A 17,120-nucleotide genomic window follows, 5' to 3' on the forward strand; every position below is an offset into this window, starting at 1 on the left:
TTTTTTTAGAAGAGCATGTACCATTACTTGGCCGTACCTATAACACCAAAACAATGCGTTTGGTGACTAATCCACCAGTGCAAGCGACAAGCGAAAAAATCCCATACCCATCTGCTGGCCATACAAATTCCGCACGCAAAGAGTTAACGTCTCCATGCTAACTGAAAATGAATGACTGAGGCTAAGCGAGCGATATAAAATCGCAAACGCGTAAGCGCAGGCAAAAAACGCGGCCTCAGGTGCAGGTGCAAACGCAAATGACGCTAAACTTAACGGTACAGTCATTTGACTGCATTCACGCCCAATGCCGCCCACACGCCACCAACGCTTCCACCACCGTCCCCCAGATACACAGATACCCGAAAATGCCATCATACTCATACTTACTTACTTACGTACATATTTATGCATAACTAACATTCATCTAAACACATAACAGCTTTTTTATAAGTTTATAAACAAACATTCAAAGTTCTAAATGTTTTATATAAATATAAATACATACATACATATGTATGTATGTATGTACGACCATACATGTTGTATGTTAGTTCATTTACAAATATGTGCATACATATGTATATGTTGTGTATTTATATTTAAAAAAAAAAAAACAATTCCTAATTTTTCTAAACCGCTTTCATTAAAATTTATTTATTATTGCACTGTAAAACATGTTTTTAATTATATGTTTATGTATGTAAAACCACCATTCTGAAGACGACATCTAAGATCAATCTGAAAAGTGCTCATTAAACGAAATGTATTTTTATTTATTAATCAATTAAAATTTAGACATTTGTATTTAAATTATATATGTACTATGTACTTGTACCAAAAATAAAGAGAAGCAAAGCTAATCCTATGACAAAGTGTAATTACAAACTAAAATTTAGTATATATTTGTGTATTTGTGTAAGCTAATGTGAATAAAAAAAAAATTTATACAAAGCATTTACAATTGGATACTAAATATTAAGTGGAGGGAGGAAACTAAAGCGCTATTTTACGAGCCGCATTTAACAACGCTGATTCCGCAGTTGCACATTTTTACATTTGTATGCGCATGTGCAAATAGCATACATACCCTGCAGCAATAAGGCGGCCAATTTTTCGTTAAGGACTAGTACTTCACTGGTTAAAATTTGACTGGTCAGAATTGGACATTTGCTTGCATCGAAAATGTCAGCCTTCGACCAGTCCCCAAGGAACCGGTCTAGAGATAGACGAAAAGTACAGTTTGGCAGTGACAGGGTGGTGTTGTCTTGCTATTCAATAACAAAATTTAAAGAACACCACCCTGTAAATGTCCCAATCGCTTGGTCTGGTCTTGATACAAAGTGAACATTTGAACACACATTTAGATGCGTGGCTGTAGCTCAGTGCGCAGAGATGCTTGCCACTATTTGTTAGCTTTCAGGAGGGTCCGGGTTCTCAAATGCCGTCAGTAGCAACATGGTTATAAAATGAAAATTTTTTTTTTTGTGTTTCCAAATTATGAAAAAGAATCTGCGAAGTGCAGAACGCAATCTTACTCCAACGAAAAAAATCTCCAAAATTGGACTAAACCAGGACTATCTTACGGTCAGTGTTGAATGGACCGGTCCTTTTCCAATGACACGCCAATGCTAAAAATGGCAGGGGAATTATGAGGGATTAGTGCTGGTAACAATAGGGACTATCTGAGGGCTAACCTGGGGTGAGTCTGAATTGCTGCAGGGTACATATATATGTATGTATGTTTGTGGCAGGAATTGTAGATGAGATGTTTGACAAACGTTAAGTAGTTTATAAGTAGGTATGTCGTTGGAAATTCTGCTAAATTGAAGAGTACTATCATAAATTGGCTGAACATGGAGCGTTGCACTTAATCGTACGTCAGGAATTATAGAATTGGGGTCATTTTATCAGACTTGATAGCTTCACCTTAAACATGATCAGCAATAAAATCGAGGCTTTAATTATTCAGTTTATATGAAATGTCATACAGACATTATAAAATCGCCAATTTCTGAATTATATTATAATCGTTGCTATCACTCAAGGGAAGTCTGAAATACATACATATGTATCGCTAATTTGCTGTAAGAGTGTCAAACGGCTTTGAAGTTTACAGTTTTTCTTTAAGTGTGCTACTGCATACTTAACTCAAAATAATTTTGTTTGGATTATGACGCTCTTGCAGCAAATGATGTATATGTAACAGGGAAAGTTAAAAGCGACCTAAGGTTCGAATATAAGTTTTTGAGAAAAAGACTTTAAAGTAGGAGTAGGAGTTCTAATCGATTAAAAAATTCGAATATCCAGATACCCGGATATTTAGCGGATATTTAGATAACAAAATTAACGGATATTAACCGGATATCTGGATTTGATCCAAATACATGGATATCCGAATATACGGATAGTCCCAACCCTACTTTGTAGCTAACAATGTAGGAGTTAAGTATTGCGAATCGTATGTAAATGTAAGTGTCCATCTTTGAAGGGAATTAGTGAAAAAAACAGAGACGTAAAATACTCGTTACATTTTTTTTAAATTTTATTTAAAAACTCAAGAAATTCTAAGCGTCACAAAAAACTCGCTATCACACCCAGATATGTTTCTATCAAAGATTTATATTTTTCGAATTAAAAAAAAAATGAAAAGAAAAAAATAATAATAATACGTAGCCAAATTTAAAAAAAGTCGCGTAACATGGAATTCCACAAGTGTGAACCCAGTTGAGTAATAGAAAACTGTACACCAAAGTCGCAAATACACCCGCAAAATCTGTGTTACGATCAAAAACACGTAATTCGGAGGTCTCATACTTTCAGTTTTATTTTTTCACTTAATAGTAATGGTGAACATCAAAAATAAGTACACTCTGACATTTTGACGATTTTATTTATGTATATTTTCTAAATTTCCACCGAAATATTTAACTTTTCAATTCGATTTCTTAGACAGATTTTGAGTCAGCAGTTTTGTTAAATTTTAGTACTATAAAGTGAAAGTTTCAAGTCACTAAAAATTAGCATTGATTTTTGAGATTTTTTTTTTTCATTTTCTCTTATATAACGAATGAACTAGGGATGCCAAAAAATATGCCCGGGATTTCCGGATATTTTTTCAGTAACAAATCCCGGGATCCACATTGAGATATAACGGGTAAAAATTCTATATCTGAAAGCTATTTAAAATTTACGATAAACTGATTCTAAAACTCATATATTCATTAATACAGACAAATCATAAAGTAATACAGTTTTTAAATTGTATTTGAAAAACTCAACGCATACAACACAAACAACAATGTAAATACCAGGTACTTTGGAAAGTAATGATTAGTAAAAAAATATTAAAACAAAAATATACAAAAACAAATTCTCTAAACATATTTATTCTACTCCAGATAGAAATGGCGAATTTTTTTGCCATAAGTCTGCTTAGGTTAAGTGTGAAAAACATTGCATTTGACAATGAGTAAATTTTGGTAAGTGATTTTTTGCGTACAATTTTCTATACATATGTACAAATTTATGTACCTACGAGCTACATATGAAAGTATGTATGTAGAAATGTAGTCAGTTAGTAGTTTAAAATAAAATGTTGTTATTCTTTGAATGATGCGGTTGCAAGTTGTGCTGTATGCTAGAACATTTAAATTTATATTTATTTTTTCTTAATTTTTATATGTATATTTTTCTCTTGTTGCCGTTTCTTTTTTCCAACAAAACAACTGTTGCGTTAATAATCCAACTTTTTGTGGCGAAAAGCAGCCATACCGAGGATATCGAGATACTATGATTGTGGTAAGTTAAATTTGTATTTACATATGCATGTAGAGCGGTAATTTCTGAAAGCGCGGATGAACATACATACATATATTTTTATATGCAACTACATATCCTCAAAATCAATGCAAAAAGTCCTATTTGACAAATTTCAGTTTTCGCCATGATCTGGTAGCACATAAACTGATTGTAAAACAAAATGCATTTCCAAAAACATTTCAAATGGGACTCTATGCATTGATGACGACTATATGTAAATGGGGCATTCCAGCCCAACACGCACACCACTTGGCTTTTGCATGTCCGATTTTTTTATTTTATTTATTTTTTATGTTATGGTACCAATTGAGAGAGGCCTCCCTAATTTTTTCCATTTCTTTTCGTCCACCCGTTTTCGAGATATCGATTTTTGAAAATAACGTGCCGTTTTTTAAATGCCCACAACTTTGCTAAAAGAAAGCGGATTGGGACCTTTTTTTTTGGAAATTTTGAAAACACTTTTGGAATATGAAATCGAAACAAATTTTCAAACCCTCAATTCTAAAAAAATATTCAAACCCGTATAAAATTTTGATTTCCAAAAAAGCACGTGCGTACTAATTGAATTCCTTGAAATTTTTTTTTTTTAAACTCACTAATTCCGCAACTTATAAGTCTGGTCGGCTAATAGGATAACGGTGAGATCTATCTATTAATTCGAAAGAAACTTCCCACTTAATTTCAATGGGAAGCGCTACCCTGCGAATTGTCACTTTCCTGAAATCGATTGATAAATTCAATCATATTTTTTTTTGTATGAAATATGAGCCAAGTGGTGTCCGCTGCCAGTGCGCCTTTTGTCTGAATAAATATAAATAAATAAATATAATATAATGTGTGTATTTCATGTAATATAATTGTAAATGGACAAATAAATGCAAAAACCTTTAGACCGATAATAATGCAATTATTTTTCCCTAGATATTGTAAATAGTTTTGTGAGTGCATGTTTTGCTAAATTTGCATTGATATTTTTTTTTTTGCATGAATGCGGATATTTCCTTTTTAAAAGCTTTTATTTGACTTGCTCTGTATTTTTAGTTTTATGTACTCTCATAATTGTGGACTCATCTTCACTGCATGAAACAATCACAAACAGCGACACTTCGTTTAGCAAACATACATACATATAAACAGGACTGTCTCTCGACAAGCCCCTAATAACGCCCAGTTTTTCAGTGCAAGTTTAAACTTAGATCACGTATGTAGGTTGTGGCTAACATTAATTTAAACCAACTAGCTCGAGCGTTTAAAATTTTCCCAGCACGAATTTGCAAGCAGGATTGTAGCACACGGTTGCATTTTTGTCAACAATAGGTGCAATCCCGTATTCCTCGGACTCGGACTAGTAAAACTGTCAAAAACTAAAAATTCGCTCAGAGCAAGAGAGTAACATTGAAAAGTACGGGATCGCTTTCTAGTACAAAATGGTAACTTCTTTCAACTTCAACATAACCTCTAAATTTTGGTTGTAAATTTTTGCTTATTTTGAATGTAAACACACTCAGCTCACACATGTAAATAACCAAAAATACATTCAAATTCATTAGAATCCACTTAAACAAGTAATTAAATACTTTTCAACATGAATTAGCAGAGTGCACTTTTCTTTTGTTTACAATTTGGTTGCCAAACACACTACAGCTGATCGTTTGACACATTTACCAGAATTTACCAGCAAAAAATTCTCGGACTAAAACTGGTAACTTCTGACAGAGAGAGAACCGTATTTACTCTCTTTTTTGTCCTCTCAATAGTCAGAGAACCGAGTACGGGATCGATTTCCAGTAAAATCTGACTGATTCTGACTAGTCCGGACTCGTACGGGATCGCAACTAATAATTGAAATCAACAAGTTTGTTAAATTTAAAAAATAACAATCTTGTTGCGATTTACTAATGAAAGTAATATGTAAATATTTGTTTATTCGATTAATTTAATTAATTTCAAACATTTGAAACGTACTCAGCTGAAAAAGCTGTATTCGTAATCGCAACGTAGTCAACACCACTGTCGATATAGGAAATCCGATAGTGACTTCTACAAAGAATTAAAGCGTACATATGTTGAATAAAGTCAGAATAAGAAGAAATAATCGTATAGGTCCTGTTTTGTTTTCCATCTGAAATAATTTAAAAAATTTATTATGTTCGAAATACAACTGTGGACGCCAGCTGGCAGTGAAGTTTGAAAATGTTTGCTAATTCCTTTTCGCGCAAAACTATTTCTCTCTTTGGGAGAGAGTAAGATTACTTATTCTCTGAATTTTGTTACTGGCTAATTCTTACTGGCTTTTGCATAGCGAACAGAACTATGTATATGAGTTTAATACCACTGATAGGCTGGTGATAGCATTAGTTGCGATCCCATACGAGTCCGGACTAGTCAGAAATAGTCAGATTTTACTGGAAATCGATCCCGTACTCGGTTCTTTGACTATTGAGAGGACAAAAAAAAAGAATAAATATGGTCCTCTCTCTGTCAGAAGTTACCAGTTTTAGTCTGAAGATTTTTTGCTGGTCAATTCTGGTAAATGTGTCAAACGATCAGCTGTAGTATGTTTGGCAACCAAATTGTAAACAAAACAAAAGTGCACTCTGCGAATTTATGCTGAAAAGTATTTAATTACTTGTTTAAGTGGATTCTAATGAATTTGAAAGTATTTTTGGTTATTTACATGTATGAGCTGAGTGTGTTGACAGAAGTTAATTTTTTTTTGTAGAAAGCGATCCTGTACTATTCATTGTTACTCTCTCGCTCTGAGCGAATTTTCATTTTTTTTTTTTTTGCATTTTTACTAGTTTTAGTCCGAGGAATACGGGAAGGCACCTATTGCTGCGTACTGCGTACCTCTAGTTTATTTTCGAAAAAATAAAATAAAAAGGCTAACTTTATAAAAGCAAATTTTGAAAAATTTTATAAAATTACTACAGTACTTATGTTATTAAATTTTAACATTCACATATCAAATTGAAAATTAAATTAAGCATAAAATCCACTGATTTAGTTATTTTGTTGCAAAATTTTAGGTGTAATGAAATTTGCGGTAGTGCATACCTGCCGTTAAAACACTTACATTTGGTTTTGGCTGGAGGACATGTATAGTAAGGCGTATCACGAAAAAAATTGTAGGGTGTGTCAGTTTTATTTGAGTACTTATGTCACAAAAAATTTTGAGTGTAATTTTGCTATAACTTTCTTATTTGCTATCCGATTTTTATTTTTTTATTTTTATGTCACCGAGAAGGCCTCGCTCAGGATTATAATTGAATAAAGCCTAACCCTTTTAAGCAAGGCCGTGATCGCTTTAGGTTTATAGCATAAAAATAAAAATCTAGGGATAATAATTCCAAAATTAGGGAAGGTATAAATTAAAATGGGTTTGAAGGCCAAAATTGTTAATTGGCCAATTATATAGGTTTTTAGCGGGCGCCTAAACAAAATTGTTTTACACGCAAAATTTTCTCTCGACATAAGTGTTTAAATAAAACTGACACACGCTAAACTTTTTTCTTTCATATATCGTGATACGGCTTAATGTATATGTATATCATAACCAAATATTACTAAAATTGGGAGCATTAACTTTTTGTACCTGTTCGCTTCACGTGTAATGTCCCACAAGCTTAATTTTCGAATCTATTATCGTCTTATGCATAACTACTAATATACAAATGTAAAATGTTATTTATGTTTGTTATTTAATTTGATACAAAATTACTACTTTTTAGCGGGCGATCCCAACTCCTGGCGATTGGGCAGAATAGATGAGACTGATCACGAGACGGCTGTGTGAGTGTAGCATATATGGCGTAGGTGTAAATATCGTAATAACGAGCAAAAGCAGAACAGTACAACTGCCCGGCCAGCGCTGGAGGGGGGAGGTTAGCGATAGAGCGCCCACGAATTGTCACCGCGTGTTTGTACAGCGTGAATAGTTACATATTAGTATTACTGCTATTTTTCGAAAGCGAGTTGAAATTCTTTCTGAGTATTATTAGACATTAAGAAAATTATCTAATTCATTGAATTGTTAGTGTTGTTTTACACAAAAGGATAACAAAGTATTAGGTATAGTTGTAAACGCAAAAATCTAAATCTAAGACGAGTTAGCACACACATATTACATATTTATGTAAGTTTGTACATGTCGGATATTCATTAATTTTTATTAAAAATATATATAGCATATTATACGTGTAAATCCGATTTTAAAACGAAGGGGCGACATTAACCAGTATTGAATAAGTGAATAATATTTTTAGAATAATTTCGGATGTGTAGTTTTGTAGCCCATTGAATTAGAGTATAAAAGTGCAAGTTTTAAGTGGCTGTAAAATAATGTTGATTTTCTTTTTTTAACTTATGAACTGGAGGCCATTAGGATAACGCACCCCTTTGTTGATTTTTTTTTTTAATTTGTATAAATTTTAAAATTCCTTTATATAGTTTACTTATATGTTTTCAATAAAGTTAATAATAATAAAATCGGATTTACAAGTGCAATATGCTACATACATACTTGTAAGATATGTATGTGGGTTAAGAATACTTTTGATTGAATATAGCTAAACTCATGAGATATGCATTATTTGATGTACGTTTTCCCAGGACTTATATTTGCCATTTGTTACAAGCCAATTTGTGCACATGCGCGTAAATGACTTTAGATCCAGGCAGACTTAAGTCGACCAAATGGTCAATTCTCGTTCTGCGTTATTGTGTAGTGATAAAAATAACACTTTCAAACCGCATTTATTTCGGTGTGAATTTTTTATTCTTCACTTCACGATAACGCAGAACGGGAATTGGCACCCGGGAGTATTAAGTTTATTATTTTTTTTTTTACAATTGGCTAACAATTATGTGTCAGACAATTGCCGAGTCGAGAGCACCGAGCAGATCAGTTTGCTGTATTTTAATGCCGCTATTTTCCTTCGACCTGATGTATTTAAATATATAGTTTAATAAAACTAAATGACTTTGAATAAAGGATATAATGTGAATATACAAATATTTTTTTACATACATAACGTCACCTTAATTCACAAAGGCCCTAACCAAAATTTTTTAATTTTTTTTTTATTTTACAGAAGAAGCAATAAACATTATAAAATCAGTATTAATAAAATTATTGTTTAAAAAACTAAAAACTCGCTACGTAACTTCAGAATAGAAATCGCTGCATCTTTTAGGCACATCATTATTACATAGCTACATACCAAGTTAATAAAAGCGAGGTAAACAGGGCTCGGGCTTTTTAAAAAGTGGCATGTAACTCCGTATTTTAACACATCCTACAAAAATCTGCGAAAAACGCAGTTTCGAAAAATGTGTTGATTAGGGCCTTTGTGAATTAAGGTAAATATGTATGTACGTTTGTTCGACAGATTTTCTCCACAATAAATTTTTAATTAAAAACTACGAGCAAGTAAAAGTATGAAATATACTTTAAAAACTTTGATGTAACTCAACATACATACATACATACGTATGTATAAATAAGCGAAGAGATTAAATATTTCTTTTTTCGCCTGTACTGTTGTTCTTTTAAATGTGCCTTATTTCAAACTAATACAATTTTCTCAAAGTGCTGGTTTTTATTAAACATAATATTTTTTTTAACGCTGTAATATTTGTTTGCAATTTCTATTGTAACGATATGTAAATACTTATTTATTAAGTACCAGAGAATATCAAGATTCGCTACACAAATAAACTTATTTTTCCATTTGAGCATTATTGCATTTGGCATAGTAAAATTGGTAATGTTCTTGTTATAACAGCATAAAAATTCCCCAAAGCGTTGTTGGGTAAAATGCTGCAGTGAGACTAATAGAACCAATTGGGGACAAAAGTCTAAGGAACCTACTATCGAAGAACCGTTTAGGAGCTAAAGTCTCAGGAACTTTCTGACAGAGAACGAAATGGGAACAAATCTTTTCCGAAGTTCCATTAGTTTGATATATTTGAATAATAAAATTATTCAGAAAAGAACTGAAAGATATTTATGCAAATTAAGTCAACGAAAGACTTAAGACAAGAACTTTTTTTTTTTTCTTTTTTGCACAGAAAATGAAAAACTGTTCCATAAATGGACAGTTCAGCCTAATGATGAACGATCTATAAGTTGAAATGATCCCGCTTTTGTCTGGCTTAGAATAAACAGTTATGGTTCTCATTGATCCGATTTTTCATCTCATCGCGCAGATGCCCCACAGTGTTTTCGAATATAGAGGCAGGTGGAAAAAATTCGTGGTGACAGTTGACTTAAAAACAGGTTGGACTTAGAGAGGAAAGTAAAACACAGAATTGGAGGGCGTGGCAATTATCCCATCTTCACCAAATTTCATAATTCCTAATTCCTAAGAAAAATTAAAGCACATGTCAAGTTTCAGCGAAATCGTTGCAGGTTAACTATTTTTTCCACCAGGCACCATATAGTCGAAACACTTTTCCTTTTTACCGTTAAGTTCTCAAAACTTTTGTTCTCTGGCAGAACGCTCCCCAGACTTTTGTTCTTATTTTATCCTCCTTGAAAACGTTCTCGATACTTTCGTTTTCATTTTGTTCGCATTAAAACGTTCCCGAAAGTTTCGTTCTCACTCTGCTCTTCTTTGGAACGTTCGTGAGGTTCTTTTGTGGGTATTTTCTTGAAACTGCATTTGTTCCCATGCGGAACTAAACTAAAACCGGAACGCGTTCTCGGTCCCTGGTGAAAGTCTATAAACACGGTATGTATGCATGATGTAGTGAACAAAGGTGGCGCCCATCTGGGTATCGCTATTCCGCTCTCAGTGAATTTCACGGAATCGCTGTTTGTATGACGTCACGCTTGTGCAACTTCTTTACGTTTTCCTTGCAAAATTTGTATGTATGTACGTACATAGAAAAGAAAATTCCACAATATTAACTGAGTTGATAAATTTCTATTACTACATACTTACAAATTGAGACAAATGAGGATTAAATAAAAATCCATTAAATTTCAGATTCGATTTTTAATTAATTCCGTTTAAAATGTGAGCAAATTTGCAATTAGAATAGTACCATAGTGAAGCAACTTTTTTTTATTTTTTGTGGATAAGTCAAACATTTATTTTCTAGAAAGAATTGCTTTAAGTATAAATAATAATGTTTACATTGTAAAACGTACCAGCGTACATGTATACCTATGTATGTAGGTATACAGTCAAATGTATGTGCTAAACGAATCCTTAGTCCTTTATGTTATCTCCTAATAATTTATTACGTATTAAACCTATACTATTTAATTAACTATATACGTACATACGTTCATAGATAGTATCTTAAAACTGTTTTTATGAAAGATTATGCATGTGGTTTGCAACTACATAAAAAGCTAATAAATGAACTCTCAAATACGTTATATATGTATATTTATATATGATTCCGGAAACGAAATTGCAATTATGTCTGGAAAATGCGACCCGGCAATAATTAAAAACAAATTAATAGAACGATTTATAATTATGGTAATATTGTACGTCGGTTTTTTAAATTCTTTATTCAAATTCTTGTTTGTTTTTAGGAAAAAAAGTAAAAGTAAATAAAAAAAAAGTCACTGTTGTTTAATTTCAATCAAATCTTTAAAACCGTGTACCTAGCACTTTCCTTTGCAGACAAACATAAATGTACAAGCATTACATTTGTGATATGTAAAGACTTTTATAGAAATTAACTTATTATTCCAAATGGTATAAAATGTGTTCGCCGATTATTCGCAATAGTAGGTACTCTTTTTCCGTTGTCAGTGCCTTTAATAATATAGAGGACAACTACAAGGTCAAAAGCAATTGCAGTTACCACAATGATTAATATCTATAACCAAAAATATGAATAATTCAAATATTCAGGCGACATACACAGTATGTTTATAAAGCATGTCCATATGCATGTGTGTGAAGGACTTTGACCAAGAGGTAAAGTTTCTTTTTGCACAGTTACAGCAAAAGTTTCTCATTCGCATCCGTAATTTTTGTAATATCTAGGCAATATACCTAAACCTAAGTCCATGCTATTTTAATGCGTTTTGTCGCAATGCTCAAGAACTCATCGGTAAGAGGGTTTAGCTGTTTGTAATCACGCGACCTCTTTTCACAAGCCATAATCCTTCCAGACAACATAGTGCTGGTTTCACTGGATCTTTCACATGGCAATTGATTATGAACGGATTGATCCACATCCATAGGTAAGGCTGTATTTTCAAGGTAGTTTTGGCGATTCTGTTCGTTGCTAGATTGCTTGTGCGAGTCATTTGCTTCCGGACGATTTTTTGTGCTGCGATTAACTTCTCGGCGGGCCAGAGGTAAAGCAAACGATTTGTAGATGCGGACGAGTTCTTCGTTGGCCATTTCATTCATGTTGGGTATGTTTAGTTGACGCTACATAATCAAGGAAGAGTACATTTACATATATTCATCTATTTATAAAAATGTTTGCATTACCTCCACTAAAATATTTAGCAACTGTTCTCGCGTCATTAGCTCGGCAAATGTATAGTCCATGTTCGAGGAACATTTCAAAGCTACATAAAGCGTGTTACGCTTTGTTTTGTATTATTTATTAACAACAAAAGGCCCAATCTTTAAGAGTTGTTAGAATATGCACAAAACAAAGTATTATTTTTAACATATTTTATTTAAATAGAAATGTTAAAAAGATATCGATACATCTAAAATGTCGCAGTTTCGCTACATCAAAAGTTCGAGACTCGTAGTTGCTGCAGACACGAAAACCAAAATCAGAATCGCCGAGTTTACACGATTCGACATTTGACGATATGTCGATGTGGCAAGTGGACCGCTACTTTGGCTTATAGCGAATTGTAAACAATTTCAAGCTAACAAAAAACAATGTAGGATAAATTGGAATTCAGCTCATGTTCTATAACCAAATCGATAACAATGAGCTTATACAGATCAGCTCTTATTAAACAAACTACAACTTGCGTGGTGTAGAAATGCCACAATTATTCCTGCAGCGACATCAACTTCCAGTAGTGCATTGTTAAAAATTTTCAGTCACCCTGTACTTCCGGTAGTACATTGTCAAAGTATTTTGGTCACTCTGTTTTTCCGTTAGTTTTTCGCTTTTGTGTTGACATTCGCTTTTGTTTTGTTGTTGTCTGCTTTGTGCTGCATGCTTTACGAAAAAAATTGCAAATAAGCATTTTGCGATTTTTTCGTACAAATACGTCCAAAATGTTTAAAAAGTAAGTTTGGCCTTAATAAGACGTTGATTGAAATTAACAAAATGAAATATTCGGCATTATAGGTTTGAAGAAAAGGAAAGCGTTTCCTCTCTACAGCAGCTGAAGTCGTCTGTGCAGAAAGGCATCCGTGCGAGACTGTTAGAAACGTATCCATTTCTGGAAACACACATTGATTTAATACTCCCAAAAAAGGATTCATACCGCATCGCCAAATGGTAATTAAAAATTATTGATATAAAAATGAATTGTGTAGTTCTAGCTGTAAATATTATAGCCACGATCATATAGAGCTCTTAGTTACGGGGAACGGTGAAATAGCGTTCTTCCGCCACCGTGAAAGTCAATGGATGCCTACTTTACGACTATTACACAAGTTTCCATACTTTGTGACTATGCAACAAGTAGATAAGGGTGCAATAAGATTCGTATTGAGTGGTGCGAATATAATGTGTCCTGGCCTCACGTCACCTGGCGCACAGATGACGCCTGCCGATAAAGGAACTGTTGTAGCTATAATGGCGGAGGGTAAAGAGCACGCAATTGCTATTGGCATTACTACTTTGTCTACAGAGGATATGTAATTTAAAGCTCCTTGTATTTTATTCTTATTAATGCCTGGTATTTTTTCAGCTCAAAAGTCAATAAGGGAGTAGGAGTGGAAAACTGCCATTACCTTAATGATGGTCTGTGGAAAATGAAAGTTGTAAAGTAAAAAGTGGTTTATATTATCTGATATGATTAAATAGCTAATCGGATAAGTTAGCCTGAAATGTTTTGTATTAATAATATCGTATTGTTTCAGTCTAGTTTTTTTGATAACTGTCAACTTTAAATAAATTGATGTATGTACGTATATGTGTACGCATTCAAAATATCTGTCCACGAGGAATACAACATACATATATGGAATACAAGCTAACACCAAGTAAGGATTTAAAATCAAACAAGAATAAAGAAATATCTGGCAGCCTTCCCTCAGCGATACAGCGTATTTAATGTCTCCTACCGGATTGTATTTGAATGCTGAAAAATCGGCCTAAAATTTCGATGATACCTATGAACAATTTGCTTGCACCAGGCAGCATACTTTTTTGATGCATGCTTTTAGGAGCTTTAAAAATTGCGCAAATTTGACTTTTTGGTTCAGCAGCTGTTATCCAGCATTCGCTATCGGCAATTTTGATCGCTAAAAATCTCCAAAACAATAGCAGGCGCGCCAAACAACATGCAACACCTAGTAACATGCCCCTCATACTACCAGCTTTGGTTGATTACACATTGCATCTGTTACTTTTATGTTGCGTGCTTTTAGGCCCCATTGATTTTCATTTAGAGAATTTTTACGATGGAAATTTAGCGTGGCGATTGTCAGATTTCCACTGCAGAAACAGCATCATTGCAAAAAAATTTAATGGCTCGATGATGGATAGCAACAAAGCCTCAGTTAGGGCAACGCCAACCAAGATTTGAGTGTAGATAACTCGTGGAAACAGTTGAAAAAATAAATAAATTATCACAACCAAAATTTCCGCGGCAACCACAAAAATGCAGTTGCCAATATAGCAACTCAGTTGCAGTTTTCAGTCGTCAGTTGGCATCTGCAATATAATTCCGGCCACTGCCAACGCAACTGAAGTTCGGTTTCCATCCGTAATCGACCCATAAATGTGCATTAAAGTAGGGATAAAAAATATTTGATACATATAAACCTAAAATAAATGTCTTCAAAAAGTATGTTCCTTATGAATTAACGAAGATTATGTACTTTACTAGAACTCCTCCAAAACGCCTTGAATTACTGTGGATGGGGCAGATAACACTTCAATTTCAGTCGTCGGGCATAGACTCCATCGTCATCGACTGGGGGCTCGGGCTCGGGCTAGTCTTCTCCACAACTTTCGGTGCTGCTACTATTCAGCGTGTTTCCTCCATGCGTTCTGGACATCGGTTACTAGGTCGTCATGGTTGTTCTTACAGGACTTCGCCCCGGTCTTGGAGCCTTCCGTAAGTCGCCTAACTCTCTGGTAAAATTATAAGATAAAAAAGCTCTTCGCACTCACGTATTTCGGCCCCTCTCCTTATTACGGCGAATACGTCTCGCTTTAGTCTTCAGCTCCCAATACCGATCTCACATTTTTCGCGTTGAAGCCTATGACAGCGTTGCCCTGTAGGAGATATTTTTTTATCTGCAGCTTTGTGGCATTCCTCATCACATCAGCTGTTCTTTCGGGCTCGTTGAAATCCGATTACTTCTTCGGTATGTAATAAGTGGATAATGTGGTTCCACTGCTCCCATATGTCGGTTTATTGAAGAGTGCTCTCTGAGAGCAGGTGTGAAAGTCGGTTAGCGAATACATTGCGTTGCGACTGCAGCTTTTCGAGGTTAAGCTTTCTTTGCATTGTTGGACGAACAGTTTTAGCATATCTTGGCTGCAACATCATAGGTGTCCAAGTTGATATTTGGACCTCGGAGTGTAAGTACATCTAAAACACTGCTAGTGCGCCTTCCCCCTATCACAACTTGATCGATTTGATTTCTCGTTTTTGATCTGGAGACAGCCACGTAGCTTGATGGATCTTTTTATGCTTGAACCAAGTACTGCATACTACCATATTCCGGCCCCGTTGAAGTCGATCAGCCTCAGTACGTTATAGCACGTTTCATCGTGGAGGCTGAATTTTTCGACCGTGGTTCCAATGATCCCTTCCTTTCTCACCCTAGCATTGAAGTCGCCAAGCAGGATTTTTATATCGTGACGCGTCTGTGTTATCCAAGCGCTCATAAAAGAAATCCTTGGATGCTTCGTCCTTCATTTCCGTCGGAGCGTGGGCGCAAATGAGCAAGATTACGAAGAACCTCGCTTTTATGCGGATGGAATCAAAAGACAATACTCGGCGACGGCACAATTCCAACACCGAATTTTCGGTCCTTCACGTCGCAAGGCACGACGTATATCTTGCCTTGCCCCGTCTATTTCGTGGATGACAGTGATACCAGTTTTTGTCCTTACAGGACATCAACCAGCCGGGCAGAGGCACCTTCCCCATTAAGGGTCTGGACATTCCAGGTGAATTCCCTTAAATAGTAGCCCTTTAAACTTTTGCCGTAGTCGTCATCCCAAGCCCAGCGCTCAACCCATTGCTCCAAGAAGACAGACGCTCCCTTGCAGCCGCACCTACTGGTGAACAGACGCAGGATACTTCAATGAGCCCTTAAACCGAATAAGTCGCAGTGGCCTCACCGAAGCTCCCTCTTTTTCTCCCGTGAGCTAAGGCTCCATTCGGATTGGTTACTGCATCTCGCACATGGGTTACCCACGGTGCCCAGAGTGCGCGAACGAGGTCGCAAGAGTCAGACCCTGAACAGCGCCTTTACAACAGTATGCTTCACTATATAATACGCGAAATCAATTTGTATGTTGCCAGGCGGTACATACTTTGACTTATCTTTGTTAACGAATTTGTTACCAGTGCAGAGTAGATCTTTTAGATACTACAAAGCGACAAACATGCTCGAAAACATAGGGATAATTTTGCAATAGACCAAGGAAAGGAAAACCACATTAAGTTCCACACATACTATAAATGTGTACATATAGTCATGTCAAAAATAATAAGGACACAACAATTTGACAAGTTGTGCATATTTTTCTTTTATTTGTTTAAGGTTTATAATTTTTATTTTCAATACTTACAGCTCATTATCTAATGAAAACCATATAATTTGTAGAAAATTTGATCAAAATGTTACAACAACAAAAAACTGTTTAGAAAAATTCTAAAATTATAGTCCATTAATTCTAACTCAATAAAGTACAAATTTCAAGTGGCTAATGGCGATTGCGTTTCTACAAAAAAATTTTGCCTTCTCATCGGCTCTTAGTGTTTGTGCGTAGAGGGCAAAAAGAAGGTTGCATTTTTCGGTAGAAACGAAATCGGCATAAGAAATCGCGTTGAGGTTTGACAATTTTTTTGCTGACGGTTTCACGCATTTCTATACAAAGTATGTTCGACAAGTGTTTTTTGTATGGAAGAAAATAATAACACCATTCGTGAAAAAATCAAA

At 34.7% G+C, this 17,120-nt stretch overlaps 3 protein-coding genes across 3 annotated transcripts in view; 2 read left to right on the forward strand and 1 right to left on the reverse strand.

Annotated features, from left to right (window-relative positions):
* Nucleotides 1–17,120, forward strand: part of LOC118733067 (blood vessel epicardial substance-like) — a gene marked incomplete at its 3' end in the record, with an annotated part of 121,302 nt that overhangs the window by 43,045 nt on the left and 61,137 nt on the right. The window lies entirely within an intron of this gene.
* On the reverse strand, nt 10,846–12,512 carry LOC118733070. The gene is made up of 2 exons (XM_036462261.1): nt 12,288–12,512; nt 10,846–12,224 (listed from the first exon to the last, which is right to left on the reverse strand). The coding sequence occupies exons 1-2, from the start codon at nt 12,345–12,347 to the stop codon at nt 11,847–11,849; spliced, it is 438 nt and encodes a 145-aa protein (XP_036318154.1). The 5' UTR covers nt 12,348–12,512; the 3' UTR covers nt 10,846–11,846.
* On the forward strand, nt 12,927–14,032 carry LOC118733068 (malignant T-cell-amplified sequence 1 homolog). The gene is made up of 4 exons (XM_036462258.1): nt 12,927–13,054; nt 13,117–13,269; nt 13,329–13,631; nt 13,685–14,032. The coding sequence occupies exons 1-4, from the start codon at nt 13,044–13,046 to the stop codon at nt 13,764–13,766; spliced, it is 549 nt and encodes a 182-aa protein (XP_036318151.1). The 5' UTR covers nt 12,927–13,043; the 3' UTR covers nt 13,767–14,032.

This window comes from Rhagoletis pomonella, unplaced genomic scaffold (assembly GCF_013731165.1).
Source record: "Rhagoletis pomonella isolate Grant_MI unplaced genomic scaffold, Rhpom_1.0 Rhpom_scaffold_00002, whole genome shotgun sequence".
In the NCBI taxonomy this organism is placed as follows: domain Eukaryota; kingdom Metazoa; phylum Arthropoda; class Insecta; order Diptera; family Tephritidae; genus Rhagoletis; species Rhagoletis pomonella.

Excerpts from the sequence above, each read along its gene's own strand:
- LOC118733070 (XM_036462261.1), bottom strand. The coding sequence starts at position 12,347 with ATGGACTATACATTTGCCGAGCTAATGACGCGAGAACAGTTGCTAAAT. Across the intron at positions 12,225-12,287 it reads TGCTAAATATTTTAGTGGAG|CGTCAACTAAACATACCCAA; the intron begins GTAATGCAAACA and ends TTGATTATGTAG.
- LOC118733068 (XM_036462258.1), top strand. Across the intron at positions 13,270-13,328 it reads TCATACCGCATCGCCAAATG|CCACGATCATATAGAGCTCT; the intron begins GTAATTAAAAAT and ends TAAATATTATAG. Across the intron at positions 13,632-13,684 it reads ACTTTGTCTACAGAGGATAT|CTCAAAAGTCAATAAGGGAG; the intron begins GTAATTTAAAGC and ends GTATTTTTTCAG.